The sequence below is a fragment of the Solanum dulcamara genome, chromosome 2, assembly GCF_947179165.1.
Source record: "Solanum dulcamara chromosome 2, daSolDulc1.2, whole genome shotgun sequence".
Classification (NCBI taxonomy): Eukaryota; Viridiplantae; Streptophyta; class Magnoliopsida; order Solanales; family Solanaceae; genus Solanum; species Solanum dulcamara.
The window spans coordinates 22760555-22786056 of record NC_077238.1 but is presented as its reverse complement, the minus strand read 5'-3'; the positions used below and the strand labels follow the sequence as shown (position 1 = coordinate 22786056).

Genomic DNA, 25502 nt, shown 5'->3' with positions numbered 1-25502 from the left:
GGGAAGAGAAAATCTGAATTGTATGGAATAGTAAAGAGGGTGGGAGAAGAGAGAGGGAATATACAGGAGTTTAATCATAAAGACAAAAAGGCCTTTTATACTAATGCGTTTGCATTTAAAATTAAGGGTATTAAAGGAAGGCAGCAGGCACAGACAATACTAACCTACTACCTGCATGTATATATATACGGAAAGCTAAACAAAGAACAAAACAGAATGCTCAAAATATCTAGTTCATCTCTTCTTTTTACCACTAAATGTAATATAAGAATCTTGTTGTGGGACTCGAGAGAGTTAGAACAGATTAACACGAAACAAACCTGTTCTCAACAGTTTCTGTGAAGAATTTATCAACATCGTCAACATTACGAGCAATGATCGACCAACATGGCTCCCCTGTTAAACAGACAACATATAAGTAAAAGAGAACTCAACTAAAGCAAGGAATATCCATGCAGCTTACTATTGCAATTGATTAGAAGTAACTGTGAGAAATATAGGAGAATATATTATTGAATTATATATCTTGAGGAGGAGGAGGGGGAGAAGGGAGAAGGAGAGGTAGAAGGAAAAGAAGAAGCCGAAGGAGAAGGGAGAGGGAGAGGGAGAAGGAGAAGGAGAAGGAGGAGGAAGAAGGAGAAGCCGAAGGAGAAGGGGGAGAAGGGAGAGAAGGGAGAAGGAGAAGGACAAGGAGAAGGAGAAGAAGAAACAGTCCAAAGTATGATAGGGAGAAATAACGTAAATGAAGACAGTCATGGTAAAATACTATAGACAACAGGACAAAACATCCTCAGCAATAGTCATAACAAGTTAAACTATAATCAAAGTCCCAAAAAAAACACAAATAGTGACCAAACCCAAAGGACAAAGGCATTTTATTAAAATTGGTGGGGGCATGAATTCGATAATTAGGAAACTCTTTAGGTCTTTTGAAGTTTTAGTTACACCCATTTTATCCAAATTATGTGTCCAACTTTCTTTTTAGACTCTATAAAGAAATTGATTTTGGGTTTAACTCAACCCCAAAAGCTAGCTCAAGAGGTGGGGATTGTGCAAGCCATAAATCATCCATCCATAAGAGCCGATGTGGGGCTCTTCAACACTCCCCTCACGTCCAAGGTTGGACATCTGGAACGTAAACAGTTTTTAATATGGGGCCCAAACATCAGGCAACAAGAATTGAAATGGATCTTGAACTTAACTCAACCACAAAAGCTAGCACAAGAGGTGAGGATTTCCCAAGACATATAAAGAGACCACCCTTCCCATAAGAGCCCAATGTGGGATTCTTCAACAGTCTCTTACAACCTGTGGAGTCAAAGGGCATCCTTACCAGAAAGACGATGAGCATTAAGACCACCATTAGGGACCAAAATTTCTAAACGGCCTTTTATGGGCTTCACAACTTTCTGGAGAATCTCTTGACGTTCCTTCAAGCTTCGATGAATAACACTGGTATCCCCAACATAAAGAATATCGAACGCAACATCTATTGGCATTCAATGTTAAGGGAGACAGAAGCCAACCCACTTAACGGAGATTTAAGGAGAAGCATTGCTGACATTAACACACTCATTTTCTGCTGAGCTGCCAAACTTGAATACATCGTAGAAAGAAAAAGGATACAACACAACTGCAGCACAACCAAAATATAACTCATTATCCCGATCTTTTATAGGAATTACACAATAAAATTGTAATTTTCTAAAGACAAACCTGCCTATCACTATCAAGACCCTCTCTTGCCACCTTTGCTATGATAAAAGGTAAGAAATTGACAACGAAAAGTCAGGCCATTTAGAAAAAAAGATAGGTTTACAAGCATACATTGAAAATGCATCAAAAAATGGCAGACAAGACAGATTTTTGTGGAGAAAAAATGTCAATTAAGGATCATAAGCACCTATTTCTTGATTGGAACCAAACTCTGCAAAGCGGTTTATTGATGCATCCCAAACTAACATTTCACCATCGAGTATGCATCTGATCAAAAAAGACAGGTAAGGCGAAACGCAGGCACAGCGGAAAAGATAAGTACCCCTCGTTACAAGGCCACATACAATAGAAACAGATATCCAAGCTCTGCATGGTTCAGAAAATAACAAAGTATATTTCGTTTTCCAGAAAATAACAAGTTGTCAGAGGTACTTGTTGCCATCAATTAAAGATAAACCAAAAACTTCAATTCATCTCACACCAATTCTGGGGATGTACCAACATCAAAAAGCTGAAAAGAAGGCTGCTATCACAAGATAGAGGATCACACTGCACATCCCTGTTGGGAGTTCCTCTATAAAGTAGGTTAATTCTTGTTCTCTTCTTTAAACTGAACTTATGCTACATAATCAATCTGGGTCAATTCCCCATAATTTCTCGATCCAGCAACCTTGCATCCCATCACCCACTAACCACTCCCCCACTAACCATCTCTAAGAAAAAAGGGATAGGAAATTAGAGGCCTGTCGTGATCATAAAACCCAGGCCCACGACATCATCACATAAAAATTGAAACTGAATTCAGACAGAGTCAAACAAAGTACCCTACTAGAGTCTTGGGTACAGTGATCGACAGGCATGTGTATAGAAGATTAGGTCTCATCCATTGAACACCGTGTCTTTTGCAAGGTTTTCTATTTTTGGGTATACTTCTTGTATACGGGCAAGCTTTGCCGCTTCTTTAGTTAAATTTATTACTTATATCAAAAAAGTAATTGACAGGCATCTGGTGGATTTGGTAGCAAATCTAGACATGAATAACAATTAACAAATCATAGGGTGATGTTGACTAATTACGGGGGAAAAGACGAAAATGGAAGCTTAGGGATTAATATTTCTTTTTCCTTTTTTACAATGGCTACAGAAGTATATATTTGCTTACTTGTCAGCAAGAATGTTCTGTGTAATAACATCGGACATTCCATGAGCATACTCTTGATGATCCAGAAAGTTTCTGCAAGCAAATTGAGTAAATATAGCACTTGAAGTACTGTAAGCCTATAACAATTCGTTATGAGAACCACAGTATTCGTATCACGCTTATTTGGCAAGAAATAAAATTAAATAAAAGTTCAGTAGAACACGAGGAAAAATGCATTCTCATTCAGATAAATTGAGCAAATATCTGTGATCCATAAAGAAAGGATTAATCACCCCAAGGAAATGCAATAAAAAGGAGGAATAAGATCGAAATTATGAAAATGGTACCTTGAGAAGAAGTGTAGCTCAGAATTATTTCTATGAATCTGGATGCGATCCCCATCAAATTTGCACTCAACCACTACTTCTTTCCCGTGAAGCTGTTCACGGTATAATCAATTTAATATGAGATAAAGTTAAGCAATAGAAAAACTACCATGGTTAAAAAGACTCGGTGAGAGGGGGGGCAAAACAAGGAGATAAAATAGCAAATCTCATAAAACCTTTTTCCACGCAGCAGATGCATTGCTGACCCTAAGAGCCAGCTGAGGGCGGACAGGTTTTCCAACTTCAATGTCCTGCGGAAAAAACACAGCTGCAATTACCCTGCTGGAGACAAATAGGATTATAAAACAAGAGGACAGGAGAAAACTTAAATGATATCATTGACATCCCACCTCAAAATCAAGGATCATACTAAATGTTGTAAGTTTTCCACATGCTGTGGAACAAGTTCCTTTCACAAAAAGATTTTGTCAACACTGCTACTTGATATTAAATATGTTTGTGTACTGTCACATTCAAACTCTCGCTACGTAAAATTTGCATACGCAGTCTCAACTTCAATATAGGGATGTTGCATTAAGTTGATGGTAACATAAAAATTAAATATTACTATTATTTTGGGGTTGCAGCATAGTTGGTTGGTTGATGTATTCTAGTCATAGTTTGACGATGATACTACTATCACAATCATTTGTGTCACTCTATTGACAGAAGTACTACACTAATTCTCAACTTTGGCACTCTTTTACTTCCTTCTCAAGTCTCTACATCTCTTTCCTGCATATGATACTAATTCTCTACTTTGGAACTCCTTTATAGCCTTCTCTACTTCATTTTCCTGTTCTGCCTTGTTCTGGGTTATAAACATTGCAATATTATGTGTAAAGAAAATGGGCCTAACCCCTAATTCAACCTCGTTAACTCACAAGGTAAGGATTGTCCAAGAACATGTAAGGCGATAACGCCCCATCAGTCCCTTAATCAATGTGAACATTCCAACACTCCATGTATAATTATTTAAAGAACTTAAACATATCCATCTAATTTTGTCATCCACCGTTAGCTTATTTATAAGATCAAATATTGTTGACTGTACTAATTAATTAGCTTAATTCTAGAAGACATTGGGAGAATAGAATATTTTCCTTTTAATGTAATTGATGTCTTTCCGGATTAATGGTATAAATACCTCATCCCATGGGCTATAAATGGTTATCAAAAATAAAAACTAACTTGATTTTACTATGCCAACACCATAAACTACCTTTCCCTAGTTGATCCTGATTCGATATTACAAGTATATTGATTTTCCCCATAATTCCATATCGGGCCCTTTTCCTATTTTAGGCCTAGTTAGGGACTTCTAAGTAATTTGAATGTAATAATCAAACCTAATATAAATACTATCTTTCTATGAATAGTTATGTTTACTACCTTGAAGATTGAAGACTTAAAGAGATTTTGGATGAATTTCCAATTCTTGCTTTTCGACTTGTGAAAGTGTGTTCATTAGTAGAATTTTTCTACTTGAGGGTATTCTTATAGATTAGATAATCTTAATTAAATGTTCTACTTTATACACAAAGTTGGGTCTTCTCTAAATTATTGTTATATGCTTTCTATTTTGTTGTTAATCCTATCCTTGCTCCTATCAACAATCTACATCACGAGTTGAAGGAACATGCTTCCAGTGTCAATCACGATTGAAAAATGTTAATTTGTAAACATTGAACTAAGGTAAAACATACAAAGATCACCTACTTCAGAAATTCAGAGGCCTTCAACCAAGTGTCAAGTTGCCAATGGTGAAATCTAAATCTTAATATGCACACAGGAAAATCAATTAATCACTGCTTCAGACATAGCGTCCAACACTTCACAAAACCTGTCATCTTATCTTTTCTTCCCAAAATGCCCAATCACATATCTGTGACTTTCTAAATCAAGCTGTAATAAAAGAGTAGACTGATCGACCAGTGAAGGAAACGAGAGACAAACTTAGGACAGCTGACCATCAATATATGCAATCTAGTTTAGACAATAAGCATTTGCTCATCTCTTGGACAAGAAGTTACTATAGAAACTGTCGCCAAGTGCAAGCAATGAACAAATATCTACCAAATTATAGGCCAAGATGTACACTTAGTCACCAAGGTGAAAAAGATGAGATTTTAAAAGTTACTATAAAATCAACTGGTGGAAGATACAATATCTACCAAAAGTATGAAGTCACGATAAGAAGTATGTCATAAGGTTCAATATGAGAACTGGAAGCAAACCTGACGTTTATGCCGTTGACTTCTGTCCCTCAACTTTTCACAAACTAGTTTTAAATCGCATGTGACATTGAATAAGTCCTCTGCATCTGGATGGAACTCGTGGAAGATGCTCTTTTCACTAATTCCCAACTTAAGATCTAAATGATGAAGACAAAGGCAGTAGCAAATTGACATCAATTGGCATAGAAGGAGATCCTAGAGTTTAAGCATTGACAAAAAAAAAACATCAAACCTTTCAGAATTATCATTATAATCCATTTCATTTCTTGAGCATTTGTATTCCTGATTAGATCAGACAAAATTGAAGTCTTCTCTGCTCTGATAAAACAATAAAATATATCTTCGTGAAGCATAAGGATAATAAGCTAAGTAAATTGTAACTGAAGCAACTGAAGTATAATGATAATTCCACAAGTATCCTGCAACAGGTCTAGGCTTTAAGCTAACAATGCAACAGATGACAGATCTAAGGTTTAACAATACAACAAGTCTAAATATAGATATGATGTAGCACGATGACTGAAACTTTGGCAACTGAAATGCTGATCTCTTAGGTATCAGAAGAACTCATTAAAACAAAGAAGTTTAGGATAGAATTTAATAAACCAGCTGGGTAACCATTAACCAAAGAGCAGAAAGATGGTCATGGCATTTCTTTCCGTCTCTGTACAGTAGGTGATGGAAAGTTTCACCTCTATCAGAACAGTTGTGATGCAAAGAGTAGCAATAGTTCACATTTTTTAAAGTTCCTGGAACATTATCACCTTGATAAACTCTGCTTCTTCCCCCTTTGTCCATAAAAGTATAGGATTCATTAATTATTTGGTACTCCTCACCCCTATAACTAACGTATTTTGATATAGAAAAGCAATTTGCTTGACCATTTTAAAAAATTGAATGCTAGAGATAGAACTGAATTTCTAACTGACCATCTCTCTCTATAATCAATTGCATTTCTACTTCAGATAACAAGACCGAGTTTCATGCTCTTCCATACAACAAGTTGGCCAATAGAGTTGACAAGTTCAGACTGTTCTAAGAATTGGTCGTTATTGAAAAAGAATTTGACTGATATGCAGTGATGGTAAAAACAATTGGCCAATACGGATGAATCAAAGAGAGAAGTCTCAAAGCATGGAAATTTTGCTTTTGTGGAGCTTGCCATAAACATCAAAAATAAACCTAGGAGGAAAAATATTGGAAGATTTAGAAATATAAAGGTTAGACAATTCAAAATGTCGAGGAAATGCATAACCACCATAACTCAGAATATGTACGAAACTAACCTCATCGGAGAAAAGTTGTCTCTAGATATCTATGATCTCTTGGAATCAATGTGGAATTTTGTAAAAACATCACACAATCGAAACAAAAGATTTGTGTATGTGACACCAACAAGTTGGTAGCGAGACTTTATTCTGTCACAACCCAGGTCCATGGCACGTAGTGTCCTTTTGAACCTAGGCCGGCATGAATTTTTTTTGGTTACACCACATTGAGCCCCAAAACGCGTGTACAAACTTAAAATATGTTGTAACACCTCGTACCTTCGGGTTTAAGGTTTGACCCGTGGAATATGAGTAATTATACCCAAACCAAGAAAATACGGTAGAACGTAAGAGTTAAGGTCCAATTTTGATGTGTTGTGGGGTTGCACATGTGCTAAGTTGATAAAGAAATGGATTGAAGTATGGTACAAGGTACGGCCATACAAGTGACAGACGGACCAGCCATAATCCCTTAACTAGGATATAATTTTCTTTTAATAATAGTAGCTTCAAGGTCAACTTGCATGCACATCGATTAGTCTACCGGGTACTTGCTACCTCCCAATAGCAAGTATCAGGTAACTCCACCCACCAAGTCTTAGATCGAGAAAAGAAATCACCTAGTGTTTTGTCTTTACTGGAATTCGGACCCCGGTTTCCAAGGTCTGCACACATTTACTGACCTCTAGGCCACTCTTAGGGGCCTTTCACTAGGAATATAATTTGCTCGTTAGTATAGTATCGCACTACAAAAATCCTACTTTATATCCTTCTTTCAACCAAAAGATCCAAAGGTTTACTCCTTATTTTACTGCACAACATAGAATAGAACAAATAGAGATTAAAAAAAAAAAGAGCAATGGCATTATGCCGTACATTTATAACTATAATATTTATTAAGGTTACTATTGAGATTTTAAAGTATCTAATTTATTTTGCTTTCCTACACCAAAAGGCTAGCAGGATATCAAAATCCAAAAGGAAAACAAGAAAAAGAATAAGGACATGTGCAACAATAACATGGGTGATATCTAACCAACAATAACATAGGTGAGATGTAACCAGATGGTTGCTTAACTTCAAAGAAACAGAGATTTCTAGGTTTTATACAATAATCAGTACGATAAAAGCTGAAATTTTATCAGAGTAACATCTATTGATCCTCCCCCATTTTTCCCTTCCCCGACAAGACAAATTGACATAGGAATGCATATTTTACAATACAACAACAACAACCCAGTGGAATCCCACAAGTGGAGTCTGGGGAGGGTAGGATGTACGCACACCTTACTACTACCTCATGGAGATAGAGAGACTGTTTCCGAAAGACCCTCGACTCGAAAGTCAGTTCCAAGTACGAGAGAAAAAAACAATATATATAGCATAAAGAAAAAAGAAAAAAAGAAAAAATAAATAAATAAATAAAAAGTAAAAATAAAATGCAATGCAAAATTTACAAGATAAGAACAATAATTATAGCAAAGCACTGCAATAATCAAAGGCAATAGCAACACAACTATAAAGGCACGCCTAGACCTACGACCACCCTAAACTGACACACGATAAGACACCATTCTATCCCTACTAGACCTTCCACCCTAATCCGCGACCTACACTCTTTTCTATCTAAGGTCATGTCCTCGGTGATATGGAGTACCGTCATATCTTGTCTAATCACTTATCTCCAATACTTTTTCAGTCTACCCCTACCCCTCCGCATAGCCCCCAAATCCAACCGCTCGCACCTCCTAACTGGGGCGTCGACACCCCTCATCTCCACATGCCCAAACCATCTTAGTCTCGCTTCTCTTATCTCGTCGACCACGGATGCCACTCTCACCTTCTCCCAAATAACCTCATTCCTAGTGTGTCCACACATCCATCTCAGCATCCTCGTCTCCGTAACATGCATCTTCTAAACATAAGAGTTCTTTACTAGCCAGCACTCCACTCCATATAACAACGCTGGTCTAACAACCATTCTGTAGAACTTACCTATAGAAAATTTTATACAAAGACAACTTACTCCGAACATGAAAATGGTATAACTACCATAAATTAGAAGGATAAAGACATAGGTCGGTTTTGTAAGAAGGAAAATAATTTCCACAAAATATGTTTTCTTGGAAAATCATTAGTTATTTTTACTTATTATCTAGTTTCAACGGCAAAAATGGCAGTTTTCGTTATTTGCGTTATTCATTATTTGCTTTCCCATATCGCTTTGAACTTCTTAGCCGTATCTGACCTCTTTTTATGCTTTTTTTGAGCTGAGGGTCCCTCAGAAACAGTCGTCCTACCTTGGTAGGAGTAAGGTCTGCGTACACTTTACCCTCACCAGACCCCACGTTGTGGGATTTCACTGGGTTGTTGTTGTTGTTGTTGTTATCTAGTGTTTGGTAAATAAGCTGAAAATATTATTACAAGAGCATTTATATATAACCTACGGAAACACTCTATGGGGTGGGGGGTAAGAGTAGGTGGTGCAAGTGCGAGTTGGGGTCATGGTCGAAGTAGGGGTAGTGTTGGGGGATGGAGAGGAAGGGGTGGGGAGGATACATCAGCGTGGGATGCCACTTATGGAACTTAATTTGCCTACTTCTAGGAAAGTTATTTTCCTGATTTTTAAGGAACTTGTTTCCCTAGAGAAAATCTTCTCCAAAAACATTAGACCAATCAAACATGAAAAAACTAGAAACCATTTTCTTCTGTGCCAAACATACTCATACAAAAAAAAATGGTAATCTATAACAATTGATCTATAACAATTGAAATCATAAAGATAACATATACAAAAATACGGAACCTTCATCACCTGTTTTCACTTGAGGCCAAGTGATCAAGGAAGTCATTTAGTTCCTTAATTGTTAGCCCAGCAGAAGCTATTCCCTGTCTGCGCTGGAGGACCTATTCACAAGCAATATTCCAATATAAGTGATTAATCCATATGTATATTACAATTTACAACACTCGGTTTTCTGAACAAGAGAAAAAGTACCAGAAACATTAGCAACATAACAATCTTAGAGGAGGAACACAACAAAGTTGTAACTTAGCTTGTCATTTGAAAGGAAATAATAGTGTAGTTATTAAGGTGCTGATTGTTGGACAAATTCAGCTCCAAAAATAAGAATATTTATGACTAATGGAGCTAACATCAAACCGCAGTTCCTCGCGTTTCCAGCAAAGATCTTACAGAGCATGAAATGGGGAAAACCGCAGTTCCTCAAATATTTTTGAACATTCCATTCATGTTCAGAATGTTATGAATTGAACTACGAGCATGATTAAATGCTGAGAAATAAAAATGGGGAAAATCTCTTATAGTTGTATGAATCTAAAGTCAAAAAGTATTTTTAACTGCGAAAAGGGCATTAAAGGGACAAGATCCTTGGAGATTAAAGGAGAAGTGAAGTGTGCACTTCATTCAAAATATAAAGTATCAATGTATATGAATTTAGTATAATAATCGAATTGCAATTAAACAACTAATTCCAACACCCATTATTCAATAATGCCGATATTACTTCAGCTCTTCAAATTTGAGATTTAAAGAATAAGTTTTCATCTTTTTCACTTTGCAAGTCATTGGTTGAATGGCACATTAACTAAAATGCATGGCTTCACCTATGAAGTGATAACCCATCGCATCATTTCTTTAGGCAACGAATGTCTTTCAATGACACATGCACGTGTGTGAGGTAAATTCACAAAGACAATTTACATGGGCACTCAATAGCAGGAACACCTTATAGATCATTTTGTTACAGAATAAACTTTGCCTTTCTTAAATTTTTTGTGGTACATGAATTATCTTAATTTATGTACTAGGAAATGAATATACGATAACTGCCTTTGTTCATGAACTAGGAAAGAGAATAAAGTTTAGAATAAAGGTACATGTACGATTCTCGAGGTTAGCCTATTCTAACCTAAAATCGAGTAACCAGTGATCTGGGGGCTTTCCTCTGGCAACCATGGCCGGAATTACATTACCAGGGGACAACAGCATTTATTACAATGCAGGGTTTAAATCATATGAAATCATCAAATGCAAAGAAGGAGCAGACTACTGGAACGAATGCACTGAGAGTAGCAGAAACTTAATGAGAAGAGTGAAGATTAGTATTACAGTCTTGCAGTGGTTGGTCTCAATATTTATTGAGGCATCCAAGGTACAAGGGAAAGTTATTAGGAGATGGAATCTGAAGGACCATTTTGCAGAGTTCTATTGCTCTCTTAAATACAATGAAAATGGCAGATATATCAGTTTTATTGCTATTCAAGGACAGAACAAATCTGTAGTTATTACACCGAAATCTTCATGCAAAGGGGGATGGAGCAATATTGCCCACAAAATAGCTAAGATCATCAACGAGTCTACAACGCAACTAGAACCTCAGGTAAACACTGGAAAGCAATCGAGTACATCCTATAGGGAGGCAGTCCACAGCAGCAGGTGGACGATGGAATCCACGAAGAAAGCGAAGATACATGCGAAGTGTAATTCATAAGATATTAGAATAACTTGTGTATTCCTCAAAGAGAACAATGATATAAATACATGAAGAGAATAATCTAACTATGGTAACTAATTATTGAAATCCCTAAAAATCAGCTAGTCTATCTATATACATTAATATTCAGATTCTGTAACACTTCTCCTCAAGCTGGAGCATAGATATTGATCACGCCCAGCTTGTTACAAAGGTAATCAATTCGAGTTCCATTCAACGCTTTTGTGAACACATATCAGCTAGTTGTCCTCCTGTCTTCACGTAGCCGGTGGAAATCAAGTTCTCTTGAATCTTCTCACGAATAAAATGACAATCAACCTTAATATGTTTAGTTCTTTCATGGTACACCGGATTTGAGGCAATATGAAAAGCAACTTGATTATCACACCAGAGTTTTGATGGTGTAGGATGCTTCAACTCAATTTCAGCTAAAAGATGATGTATCCACATAATCTCACACGTAGACTGTGACATAGCTCTATACTCGAATTCTGCAACGATCGAGATACAACACCTTGCTTCTTACTCCTCCATGACACTAGGTTCCCTCCACTTACCGCAAATGCAATATCTGGATGAGTCACGGTAAGGTAAAAAATTCCCTTCTTGCTTTTGTTTACTTCTACACCCAAAAAATATTTCAACTGACCCAAGTCTTTTGTATGAAACCTAGTATGCAGGAAAGACTTAAGAGAAGAGATACCCACACAATCACTTCCTGTGATGACAATGTCATCAACATATACAACAAGGAGGATACTACCAGTTGTTGATTGCCGGTAGAAGACTGAGTGATCACATTTGCTCATTGTCATCCCAAAATCATGTACTACCTCAATGAACTTGCCAAACCAAGCCCAAGGACTTTGTTTCAAGCCAAACAATGACTTCTTCAAATGACAAACTTTTCCATACTCACCCAGCAACTTTTAGGTGTGATCTATCTCTCTGCTTTTCATAGTCAAGATGTGCCCGTGGGATGAGACTTTAGGGCTTTAGGGAGAACTCTCTTTCTTTCACAGATTCAAATGCGGGATCGGTAGTAGGGGTCAACGTTTTTGCCGTGCTACGGAATGAATGTAGTCACCATCTGATTTAGCTCTTTCAGTATGGACATGGGTTAAGGAAGTGAATGACTCGAGTTCAATTAGTTCGGCTAAGCCTGAGCAACAAAACCGAGTGGTTGCTCCCTGTACACTTCTTCTTGAAGATCACCATGAAGGAATGCATTCTCAATATCCAACTAATGTAAAGGCCAATTATTAGAAGCAGCTAGAGAAATGAATAAGCGGACAGAAGTAAGTTTGGCAACCGAGGAGAATGTGTCTGAATAATCTACTCCATACGTCTGAGCATACCCTTTAGCCACAAGCCTGGCCTTGAGTCTTGCTACAGATCCATCAGAATTAACTTTAACTGTGAAGACCCACTTACATCCCACTGATTTCTTTCCCTTGGATAAGTCAACCAAATCCCACGTGTGATTTTCCTAGAAGGCATGTATTTCATCAAGCATTGCATTGGAATATCCAGAATGATTCAAAGCCTCCTTCACTGTTTTGGGTACAGAGATGGAGTCTAGAGAAGCAATCAAAGATCTAGATGTAGAGGATAAGTGGCCATAGGATACAAAATTAGCAATGGAATATATGGATGTGCAACTATGTGTACCTTTGCGAAGAGCAATAGGGAGGTCAAGATCTTCTGGAGGAGCAGAAGAATCTGATGACAAAGGGACTGATGTAGGACATTTATCATTGGACTCTCGCCTCCTTGAGTAAACTTGAACAATTTGTGGTCTTGCTACCACGGATAGAACAGGAGCTGACGGTACAATAGTCGATTGGTCTTCTATCAAAACACGAGTGACTTGATAACATAACCACTCATCTTCCTCCCCCTGACTTGAAGAAATAGGAGGTGCATAGAAGATTGGTGTAGTCTCTAAAAATACAACATCAGTTGACACCAAATATTTTTCAAGTTCAGTAGAATAACATCAATATCCCTTTTGAAGGCGAGAATAGCCTAGAAAAACATACTTTAATGCCTTGGGATCCAACTTGGTAACAAATGATCGAACATCTCGAACATAACATGTGCTTCCAAACACCTTCGGTTCCACCGAAAATAGACTTGTTTGGAAACAGAAAACTGTAAAGAACATTACCAGCAAGCACAGTGGATGGCATGCGATTAATAAGAAAACAAGCGTAGAGACCGCATCTGCCCAAAACTGTTTCGGAACCTTCATTTGAAACAAAAGTGCCCGAGCTATCTCAAGTAGATGTCTATTTTTTCTCTTAGCCACTCCATTTTGAAAGGGTGTATAAACACATGAAGACTGATGGAGGATACCGTGTTGTCTCATATACGACTGAAATAATTCTAACATATATTCTTTAGCATTGTCGCTCCTTAGAATACGTACTGAAGCATTGAATTGAGTTTTGACTTTAGCAGGGAAGGCACAAAAGTGAGTAAACACTTCTAAGCGATTCTTCATAAAATAAATCCAAGTCATCCAAGAGAAATCATCCACAAAAGTGACAAAATATTTATGCCCATTTTTGGAAAAGAGAGGACAAGGTCCCCAAACATCAAAATGAACTAACTCAAAAGTAGATTCAGCCCGCTTATTAACCCTTGGACTTAATGAGTTGCGATGATGTTTTGCAAATTGACACGACTCACATTCTAATGAAGAAATATTCTAGAATTGAGGACAGAGCTTTTTTAATGGAGGCAGAGGAGGATGTCCCAATCGACGATGTGCTTCAAATGGAGACACAACACTAGAGCAGGCAATAAACCGAGGCTCCCACTCATCAAGGATGTAGAGATCGTCAAATACATGTCCTTTACCAATAACCTGATTCATCTTAAGATCACGAAACAAACAATGATCGGGAAAGAACAAAATATAATAATTAAGGTCTCTAGTAACTTTGCTAACAGAAATCAAATTAAAGGCCAACTTTGGTAGACTTAATACAGATGACAGACAGAGTAATAGAAGATGTTGGTCTAACCACCCCATAACCAACACTATTACAAGTTGATCCATCAGCCACGGTAGCCGAAGAGGGTGCTCTGTGTGCTTGAAAGCTAGAAAAAATATTATGATTACCTGTCATGTGATTTGTGGCACCTGAATCAATCACCCATTTATTTGAAGAGGTGATAAGACATGCTCTATTTGATTCAACAAAGGAATTAACTGAAGTGGATTCCTTTGAGAATTTCTGGTATTGAGAGAATTTAGCAAACTCCTCTACCGAAATTAGGACCATTTTGTCAGATAATGGACTACAAGCACCAACAACCTCAGATCTTTGAATTCTCTGATTACAGTCGGTCATTTTCCCAACAAAAATACTCACTATACCAAAATGAATTGATGGAGAAACCAACAAGTCTAACCAGATTATATCCTAAAAACAGACAATACCCAAAACAGACAATAAACTATTTTGGATCAATAAACAAAGTAACAGTTCTTCCCCACACCAATTCCACTCAAGGCTAGGTATCCAACAAATCAGAGACCCAAAAAATAGATCTGGGTAAATCAGAAAATCAGCAAATATAGGCCAAGTAAAAGTTTTGATTGAAGAGCAAAACATGATGATGCTACACCAAAATTCCAATGCTGGTACTAATTGTAAGACACTAGTGAACTCGGAACGTCAAATACTAGCCGCAATCGCTAGAAAAAGGATGTTAAAATACTACCAGATGTTGTCCGACAAAGAGACCACCAGATTATTGGTCGGAAACAGGCATCTCTCTCAAATCGTGGTCTGCTGAACAACCAACCACCAGATCCTTGCTGAAAATGTCACTGCAACAACCGGAACAGCTAGTAGATCGAATTTCTGATGCAACACTCACAAATTTCTGATGCAGCACCACTACTGCAGTCTCGCCGGAAAGGGCGATGACGGAGCGTGAGCCTCACGCAAGTAACTTCCAGCTGCAGAGATCCAGGGGTTTAAGATCGTGGGAAGTAGCTTCTTCCTAAGTGGGTGGTGACAGAAATTTTAGCAATCTCAATCACTTCCAATGAAGCCACAGTAGATTCCGGTGAAGTCACTGTGACTTCTGGCAAAGACAAAATACCAACTCAGACATTGGCTCTAATACCACGTAATTCATAAGATATTAGAATAACTTGTGTATTCCTCAAAGAGAACAATGATATAAATACATGAAGAAAATAATCTAACTATGGTAACTAAATATTGAAATCCCTAAAAATCAGCTAGTCTATCTATATACATTAATATTCAGATTTTGTAACACGAAGGATGCGTGCATAGAAGTTATAAACAGAGCACCATTGGCGGAGACAGATTTTCTCAATAGATGCATTGTTGGCAGATTCCAGGGGACACTACTGGAGACCCCACCTTTGAATGATGTAAGAAGATGGGCCTGCAACACTTGGAAATCAGACATAGGAGTCAGCGTTTTTGCTATGAATGATGGTCAGTTTCTATTTGAATTTCCATCAAGAATAACGGCAGAACACGTCATGTCGGGGAAATGGGTCTGGAAGAAGATGAACTTAACCCTTGAGTGGTGGAAGCCGACCACCGGATGCTGACTGGTATGGATAAGAGTCATGGGACTACCTTTGAGTTTATAACCCCAGAAATTCTTCAAACAAGTCAGTTTCCAATGTGTTGGTTTCATCGAGACGGAGGAAGAAACAAACCTTAATAACCACCTTCACTGGGCACGTATCAAAGTGAAGGGTGACGGGGTAAAGGTTCCGAGGGAGGTAGAGATCTCCAGCGACAGCTAAGCCTACAAAATTCCGACCTGGTGCGAGGTACCGATGACCGTCAGAAAATTGAAAAAGAGGAGAGAGGAGGGAGACCTAGGACTGCTGGGTAATGTAGTCTCAGTCTCCAGAGCAGTGGAGAAACCAACAGTTTATACTCCACAACACGTGGGCACATCGACAGCTGGAAAATTTTTGAATTGGGAATCACGTGACCAGGCACGTGTGCGAAGATGGAAAGGCAAAGAGCCACTTTATACAATAGCGGGCCACATAAGTGAGAAAAACTGGGGCCCAACAAAAGACTTAGGCACAACAAAGCCTAAAAACAAAGACAAGAGTCACGAAGCCTAAAGACTGGACTTAGTAAGTATCGAGATACTAGCAAATCTCTCTCAAACCAACATTCAAAACAGAAAGCTGGACATTCTGGAGGTGGGGAGAGAAATTCTATACCTCGCGAGCAAGAGGAGGCGATACAGGAGGAGGGGGAGATTGCAGTTATCGTAGCGGAAGCAACACACATGGAGAAACAAATAACAGCCATAACACAACTGATTGATCAGAATGCCAGCAGCACGGAGATCACAGAGGATGCTGTCCCACTGATGGTTCAGCTACTAATAGAAGATCATGTTAAGTCAATAAGCCCTCCACTCTGGATCAAGCAACATATACTCAGATTAAGTACAGAATTTGGGTAGATTTAAGAGGTTGAGAGGAGAAAGCAGAGGAGCTCTTCATGAAATTTGATAATAACAAGCAAGGTAACAAGGGGGGAGGGGGAAGCCACAACGATTAAAAAGAAAGGGCAAACGAACTGAAAGGCCAAGAGTTGGATACAAAGTTCATGAGTTTTGGCACTAGAAGTAGACGGGGATACTTGGCCATAGAACAATGATGAAGCTAAATATAGTTTCATGGAACATAAGGGGGATGAATTGTGTTAGGAAGAGAGGAGTGATTAAAAATATTATGAATAGCTAGAAGGCAGATGTTGTCTGCTTTCGGGAAACAAAGGTGGAAGGGGAAATTACAAGTATTATTAAGGAGGTATGGGGAACAAATAGGTGAATTATGCTCAGTTAGAAGCCAGTGGAACCAGGGGAGGTATTGTTATTATGTGGGATAAAAGGGAGTGGGAAGGAGAAATTAGCAGTGTGGGGAAGTATTTTGTCACCTGTAGCTTCACAGGGAAATGTCAAGACTTTAGTTGGCATCTCACAGATGTCTATGCTCCAAATGATAGAGGAAAGGGAAGAAACTTGTTGGGAAATTGGTGCTGCTAGAGGGTTAATATCAGGACCTTGGGTCCTCTGTGGGGATTTCAACACTGTCAGAAAAGAAAAATTGCAACAGAATCAACCAAGGGATGATAGATTTCTCAGATTTCATAGAAGATATGGAGTTAGTTGATCTTGAATTATTTGGGGGAAATACACCTGGAAGAAAGGAGACAGACACACAACAGCAGCCAGACTGGACAGAATCTTGTTCTTTGAAGAGTAGGAAACAAATTTCAGAAGTATAAGGCAAAACATACTGCACAGAGTAACTTCTGATCATTCTCCCATAATCCTACAATGTGGTGATTGGGAAAATACAAATTCATACTCTAGGTTTGAGATTGGTGGCTGGACACAGAGGGCTTCAATGACAAAGTTAAAGGATGGTGGAATTCATTCAATTTCAGAGTGAAACCTGACTATGTGTTGGTTGCAAAGCTCAAAGCACTAAAAGGGAAGCTAAAGGAATGGAGCAAAACTGTACAAGGGAACTTGTCAGCACAGAAACAAAATGTTTTGCAATAGCTAGCTGAGTTAGAGGAGATACAGGAGCACGGAGCTCTAGGGACAGATGAGATCACCTCTAGAATGGCATTAAACATGGAATTCGAAGACATAGCTAAAAGGGAGGAAATAGCGTGGAGGCAAAGGTCTAGGGCAATGTGGTTAGAACAGGGGATAGAAACACTGCCTTCTTTCACAGAACTGCAAATTCTCACAGAAGAATGAATACAATTTCAAAGCTGGAAGTGAGAGGGGAAAGTTTGAATAAACAAGAAGAGATACTGAAAGAGATAGTGACCTATTATGAGGAACTATACTCTGAGCCAGAAGACTGGAGACCTCAACTGTAAATGAGAAACTGCCCTATGAGTCACGAAGAATAGAACAATATACTACTTGCACCTGTTGAGCAACAGGAAATACTAGAAGGCATAAGAGCATGCACAGGGGACAAAGCACCAGGGCCAGATGGCTACTCCATGGCTTTCTTCAGCCAGTGTTGGGATACCATCAGCCCTGATCTGGTGGCTACAGTGCAGAATTTTCACAAGACAAAAATGCTTGAGAAGAGTATTAACGCCACCTTTGTGGCTTTAATTCCTAATAAAGTGAGAGTTGTGGAACTGACAGACTTTAGGCCTACCAACCTAATAGGAGGGGTTTACAAGATCATAGCTAAATTCTTGGCAGAAAGGCTAAAGAAGGTGATACAAAACTTGTAGACAGACAACAAATGGTATTCATTAAAGGTAGACAAATAATGAATGCAGTGCTGATAGCCAATGAATGTGTAGAGCCCAGACAGAGAAGCAATTGCCCTGGAATTTTATGCAAGCTTGATATTCAGAAGGCCTATGACCACTTAAACTGGGATTTTTTATTACTTATGATGCAAAGGATAGGTTTTGGATCCAAATGGATCAGATGGGTGAAATTTTGCATAAGTACAGTCAAGTTTTCTATATTAGTCAACAGAACTCCCACTGGTTTCTTCTCATCTCAGAGGGGATTGAGACAGGGTGACCCTCTATCACCCTTTTTATTCATCTTAGCCATGGAAGACCTGAGTGATCGGATCCAGAAAGCAAAGGGGAAGGGATGGGTCAGGGGCTTCCAGGTGGACAACAGATCACTCAATAATTTGGAGATCACTCATCTGCAATATGCAGATGATACACTTATTTTCTGTGAAGCAAGGAAAGAGCAAATGTTGATGCTAAGGGTAATATTCATTATTCTTGAAGCAGTCTCTGGGTTACACATCAACTAGGGAAAGAGCTTTATTTATCTCATTAATGAAGTGGCAGCGGTGGATAGATTGGCAGAAGTCATGGGGGGTAGAGTAGGGGAGCTACCAACTATATACTTGGGTATGCCATTGGGGGCAAAGAGCAAATCAAAGGGGATTTGGAATAGGTAAATAGAAAAATGAGAGAAGAAGTTAACCAACTGGAAGAGTCAATATTTGTCCAGAGGAGGTAGACTAACAATGGTCAATAGTGTGCTTGATGCAATTCCTGCTTACATGATGGCAGTGTTCCCAACACCAGATAATGTGATAAAAAGGATAGATACTCTGAGAAGAATTTTTTTCTGGCAGGGAAATGAAGATAAAAAGAAGTTTCATTTAGTCAAGTGGAAAGAGGTCAAAAAAAATAAGAAGGAGGAGGGTCTGGGAATCAGGAACATGAAAAGGCAAAACAAAAGCCTAATGTTGAAATGGTTGTGGAAGTTTATGACAGGAGAGAACATGTTATGGAGAGAAGTGGTCAAGCAAAATATGAAATGGAAAACAGGTGGATGAAAAGATGGTGACTACACCATATGGATGAAGCATCTGGAGATCAATAAGAAATCTTTGGCCTCTGCTTCTCTGAAGAATCAGATTTGAGGTGGGCAATGGCATGAAGGTGACATTTTGGGAGGACAAATGGATAGCCCAAAGACCCCTGAAACACTTATACCTAGACTTGTATGCACTAAGCCTCCAACAAAATGCGACAGTGGCTAAAATGTGGACAGGACAGGGGTGGAACTTGCACCTTAGGAGGAACCTAAATGACTGAGAGATGGGAAACATAATGGCCTTCCATGACACAATGGCCCAATTTAGTAATCTAACTGGTGGGGAAGATAAGGTGGTTTGGAAGATTGGCAGCAAAGGTGTGTTCAGTGTCAATTTAGCTTACGAAGACATTAATTCAATAAAGAACAGGGTGGAGCACTGGTCATGGCAGATGATTTGTAGAACCAAGATTCCATACAAGATAAATTGCTACACATGGTTACTAGCAAATGAAGCAGTGTTGACACAAGAAAATATGAGGAAGAGAAAATTTCAATTGTGCTCTAGGTGCTACTTATGTGAGGAATAGGCATAGACAATCAACCACCTCTTTTTGAATTGCAAATGGACAGATCAATTATGGAGAATATTCAGCAGTCTTAGGGAGATCACTTGGGTGAAACCAAGAAGCATAGTACAACTTCTAAATTGTTGGATCAGTGTCGGCAATACTACAGCAAAAGAGGAGAGATGGATGATTGTCCCAGCTTGCATATGATGGACAGTGTGGAGAGAAAGAAATCAAAGGTGTTTTTAGGGCAAGAAGAACAATTTACAGATTTTTAAGATGAATTGTTTAGCTCTTTATTATTTTTGGTGTAAGCAGAAAGTATTACGACAGCCAGAAATTCTTTTTGATGTTTTAGACTATTTGTGACAAAAAGCACAGAGTCTGTTAGATTGTAATACTTTTGGAAGGGGGACTACATTGAGTTAGTATACCTATGGATATATAGAAGAAAAAGTTATCGTTCTCAAAAAAAAAAAGTCCTATAAATACCTAGGCACTTCGGTTGTTAAGCAAGTTGAGTGAAAGAAAGAAGAATCACCTCCTCACCACCCCACAACCCCCCGGACCCCAAATATTCAGCATTTTGTATCAAAGCCGATTGCCTTAAAGGACTAGTGAAAATTGAGAAACTAAGGCAATGAGATCTTGTTGAAGATTTTGAAAGAACTAAAAATCATGTCATAATCAAATTCCTGTTAGCAACTTGTTCTTGTATGTAGAGAGAACTACCAACCATGGGCAGTGAAAATCAAAGTTTTTTTCCGATAAATAAAGGTAATAGTGAAGATAAAAGCTTTTAGCTGAAGATTTATGGGAGCTAACGGAGACCGGGGAAGTCACTTGAGTTGTCTAAGGATCCGATAGTTTCTCACCTCCAAATTTTCAAAGCTAAGAAGAAGAAAAGAGACAAGGCTCTAAAACATCTACATGCTTCAGTATCAGAAGCAATTTTTGTAAAGACTATGTCTTGCTCTTCTCTTCATGAAATATAGAAAAATTGGTAGACAGAATATCAAAGGTCAGACAGGACCAGAGGATTCTACAGATATTGGAAAGATGACTTTTGCAGAATTTATTACTGCACTTGAGGCACAAGAACAAAAAAAAATATGAGGCATCGTGGAATCTCTCTTGAGCTAGCTTTATAAATCAAAGATATGATCAACCCAAGCGCTTCAAAAAAGGTCCATCTCACAACCATTGCAAAAAAGGAAAGACCCCATCAAACCACCTTTGAAATGTAGATATTGCAAAAAAAAAAAAACTGGATGGGGATGGAAAAGTTTTGTTTCAAGAAAAGCAAAAAGTTAAGATATATATACTAGACAAAGGGGAACAAGCTCCATAACATGAAAACTCTCTAGCCATTTTATGTAAGCAAGTTGAGCAAAAGAAAAATGAATCATATACTCCACTTGTCTTCAACATAATTTGACTGATTTTTGAAGATGTTCCTCCTTCACAAATTTCGAACGTATTTCACACTCGAGTACTCAAAGAATAACTCCTTCTTATGTGTTACTTTAGAATTAGTGCAAGCCTACATTTAAAATCATCAAGAATCAGTGGGTAAATTTACACCTCTCTTTTTCCTCATTTGATCTTTCTATTGTCTATTCCTCCCCAATCCTCTTACTTCAACCTTTTAGTTCATATTTCTTTTTATAGTGTAGTTCGACTATGGGAGATCGTCAATAAGCAGAGCTGTTTTCATAGATTCCCTTTAATTGTCCTATTTTATTGTATATCTCAATTTGATTGGGCTGATTGTGTAGTTGACGAATTGATTTGAACAAATACAACTCATTTCTATTCTCCATTTCTCTTCATTGAAATTGAGCACTGCCATACAAGAATAGGAAATAATGTACAAGGAAAAGAAGGATCAAAAAGTTTCAATTTAAGAAAAGGATAACTAACATAACAGACAGGGGCTAGGCGGGACAATGTGGAGCCAGTTGTTAGCCGGGAAGAATATTAAGTGTACAGGAGAGGGCAAGACTAGACGGTGGAAGTGGCTAAACTTAATTGAGTTTTAAAGATAAAAATTGTAACTAAGTGGGAAACTCTTTCGCACTCGCCCAATCACTCTATTGATTTGGAGGATTTTTCAATAATTTCTTCAATTAAGCAACCGACAAGAACAATAATTGCGAAATTTAGTGCCCCGAATAGCTATTATGTTGTTTCTACATGGTCAGAGAATTCCAATGGTGAAGAGGAATTTACCTCAGCGGCAACAAGAGAGAAGTTGCCGGCATTTGAGCCAGTTTTGGGGCCACCTTTCCGCCAGTTGAGGAGACGGCGGGCATCATCGGATTCGCGGGACATGGCAAGTGCGTCAATGAGGCAAGTGGCGAGCACGTGCTCCTTAAGTCCATAAGAGCCACGCTCACGGTCTAATCCAGGGAGAATGAGGCGCATGGCAGCGAAATTGTCCTGAGGCTTCCTGCAGAAGGTGTCTATAAACTTCCGGAACTTGGACCGCTTCTGCACTGATGATTTGCTCTTCTGTATCCAGCGGAAAAGGCTGACCATTACGCTAAATTTTATGTCTTCTCCACCAACACTGCTATTACCACCACCGTCTACAGCGGAACTCGCCATTTTTCTTTCGAACCGTTTGAATTGAGAGAAGCGTACTAGAGAAAATTGGCTGGGAATCAATTTATTTATTTATACTACTTATATAGTATTCCACAGTAGTATGAATTGCCTTTCAATGTATATTTTCTAAACAATCTATTTTACTCTCCAAATATAAAAAAAAAATAGAATTGGAAACAATCAACTCTAATTTAATTCTCTATTTTTGAAATATTTTTCTCTCTCTTCAATATTATATTATTATTTCTATTTCATTTTTATTTTATTATATCATAATATAAATCCTTTCTTACTTTTTTCCAAATAATCACCATATTTAATTTTCATGTAATACAAAATTAATTTTTTGAAAATTCTTAATATTTAATATAAAATTAATTTTTTATTTTAAATTTCTAAATAACATAAATTGCAAGCAAATACTAAATAATATACATATTAATGGACAATTCAAATAAAAGTGATATCATTAATGAAATACAATTACGTAAATATTACATAAATACTCAACTTTCAATTTTGAAAACATCAAGTTAGTAATTTTGATATTTATTTTTCACAATGTTACATCATGTTCGGCATAATTCAATCATATCGAATAATATATTTGAAATATTTGACGAAAATTAAATATAATTGTAAACAACAAATTTTCGAGCCGAGAAAAATAAATAATCAAGACCGGAAAATTGGAGTAACAAAGTGTAATATTTGATTTCAAAATGTAATGCGGGTTACAATCTCTATGATAATCCTCTGATTCTTCAAATAATATGAAACACGTTGAACTTGAATTTGAATTTGATTTAGAGTCAAGGGCTTGAATAGCTTGATCTTGAATCTTCGTCTTCGAATTTGGATTTGAATTATTCGTCACGAACACTTGTATGGTTATGACGAACAGTAAAGATGAACAAGTAACTTGATCTTGATCTTCTTGATATTCTTCTTGCTTGAACTTTGTAGCTTTGTAGAGAATTTGCGGTCTTTGATCCACGAGCTCTCTTCTTGCTTCTTGTTCTTCCAAAACCCTCTTCACAGAATAATGAGGACCCCTATTTATAGTTGTAGAGAGTGGTATGAGGGTGTGATTTGATTGGTTGGTTTGAACTGACCAATCAGATTTTTTTGTTGAAGAATTTTAATTTGATTGGTCAGAACATGTCACATAGACACGTGGCATTATTCTAGTGGCTCATTTAATTTGACTTAGATTGCCACATAACTTTGACATGTGGCATAATTTTAGTGGCTTATTTAATTTGACCTGGATTGCCACCTAACTTTGACATGTGGCATGATTTTAGTGGCTTATTTAATTTGACTTGAATTGCCACCTAACTTTGACATGTGGCATGATTTTAGTGGCTTATTTAATTTGACTTGAATTGCCACATAATTTTGACATGTGGCATGATTTTAGTGGCTTATTTAATTTGACTTGGATTGCCACCTAACTTTGACATGTGGCATGATTCTAATGGCTTATTTAATTTGACTTAGATTGCATATAAATTTGACACGTGGTGTGATTTTAGTGACTCATTTAATTCGACTTGGATTGCCACATTATTTGGACTATTTTCTTGAATTTAATATAGTCTAAATTAATTTACGGATTTAAATCCAATATAATTCTAATGTTTACAAATGCCCCTTACTTCAAATCTCGTCGAAGTATTTTATACAAAGACTAGGTTTGAAGTATCAATCAAACGATAATAGTATGTCGTACAATTTAATATGCATCATGAACATATTAAATTAATATGTTCCTCCGATTGGAGTAACATAGTTGGAATAAATGATGAGACTCCAATTGGAATATATATATATATATATTATTATTATTTGAGCCTCTCTTTTTTTTCATTTTTTTGGTTGTTTTTTTTCGTTTTTTTTTTCAAATGCCTACCCTTTATTCTGTCTTCCAAATTCAATTAGAATTCTGAAAGGACACACTCCTTTTAGAATATGGATAGCCCAAATTTTCACAATTTCACATCCAATTAGGATTTGGAGAGAATAAATTTGTATCATTTTACTAGAGTCCTACCCAAAAAATAATTATAATTACTTTGGAAGAAGGACTCCCTGTCACGCCCCGGGAGGGTACCCTAGACGTAACCGGCACTTAGAAACCATTTCTGGCTCCCAAGCGAACCACATAGCCTGATCACACATCCGTTTATTCATTCGATCAGCGGAAGACAAAAGAATAAAGAGAATATTCAGTGGGCAACTCAAACCTCAGTCTAACTCAAAGAATAAAGGCCATGGGCCAACAAATTCAACTCTAATATTTGTCATTATAAATAGTTTGACAAGAATAACTCGATCGACTCATCACTATCTAGTCTATGAAGCCTCTATCACTACTATCTAATTGGTGCCAATGACATGTTCATGGCTACCTCGAATCAAAATGAAAAGGGCTAACTCGATGCAAGAATACACAGACGGTGTCCTCCGAATGTAGGGGAGGACTCACCACCACGCTGAGTGCGAATAGATCCCCAATGATGCTCCTATTGACGATCTCTCAAACCTGTCTCTGCATCATGAAACGATGCAGGCCAAATGGCGTCAGTACGTGGAATGTACTGGTATGTAAAATGGCAGAATGAAACATACCTCAAGGAAGAATAGCAGCGGTCCAAATATCTCAAATTGAAAAGATAAGAGAGACTCAAC

At 37.7% G+C, this 25502-nt stretch overlaps 1 protein-coding gene across 1 annotated transcript in view; it reads right to left on the bottom strand.

The window, feature by feature from the left end:
* Positions 1 to 22848, bottom strand: part of LOC129880447 (DNA ligase 4) — a 44222-nt gene extending 21374 nt beyond the window's left edge. Inside the window, exons 1-12 of the mRNA XM_055954482.1 lie at positions 22431 to 22848; positions 9564 to 9655; positions 5713 to 5798; positions 5481 to 5617; positions 3420 to 3494; positions 3205 to 3296; positions 2879 to 2950; positions 1904 to 1983; positions 1717 to 1754; positions 1627 to 1633; positions 1334 to 1489; positions 321 to 396 (exon numbers count right to left, since the gene is read on the bottom strand). Of these exons, the coding sequence (XP_055810457.1) occupies positions 321 to 396; positions 1334 to 1489; positions 1627 to 1633; positions 1717 to 1754; positions 1904 to 1983; positions 2879 to 2950; positions 3205 to 3296; positions 3420 to 3494; positions 5481 to 5617; positions 5713 to 5798; positions 9564 to 9655; positions 22431 to 22808 (1289 nt within the window). The 5' untranslated portion in view covers positions 22809 to 22848. The remainder of the gene's footprint in view (positions 1 to 320; positions 397 to 1333; positions 1490 to 1626; positions 1634 to 1716; positions 1755 to 1903; positions 1984 to 2878; positions 2951 to 3204; positions 3297 to 3419; positions 3495 to 5480; positions 5618 to 5712; positions 5799 to 9563; positions 9656 to 22430) is intronic.
* Between the last annotated feature and the right edge of the window lie 2654 nt (positions 22849 to 25502).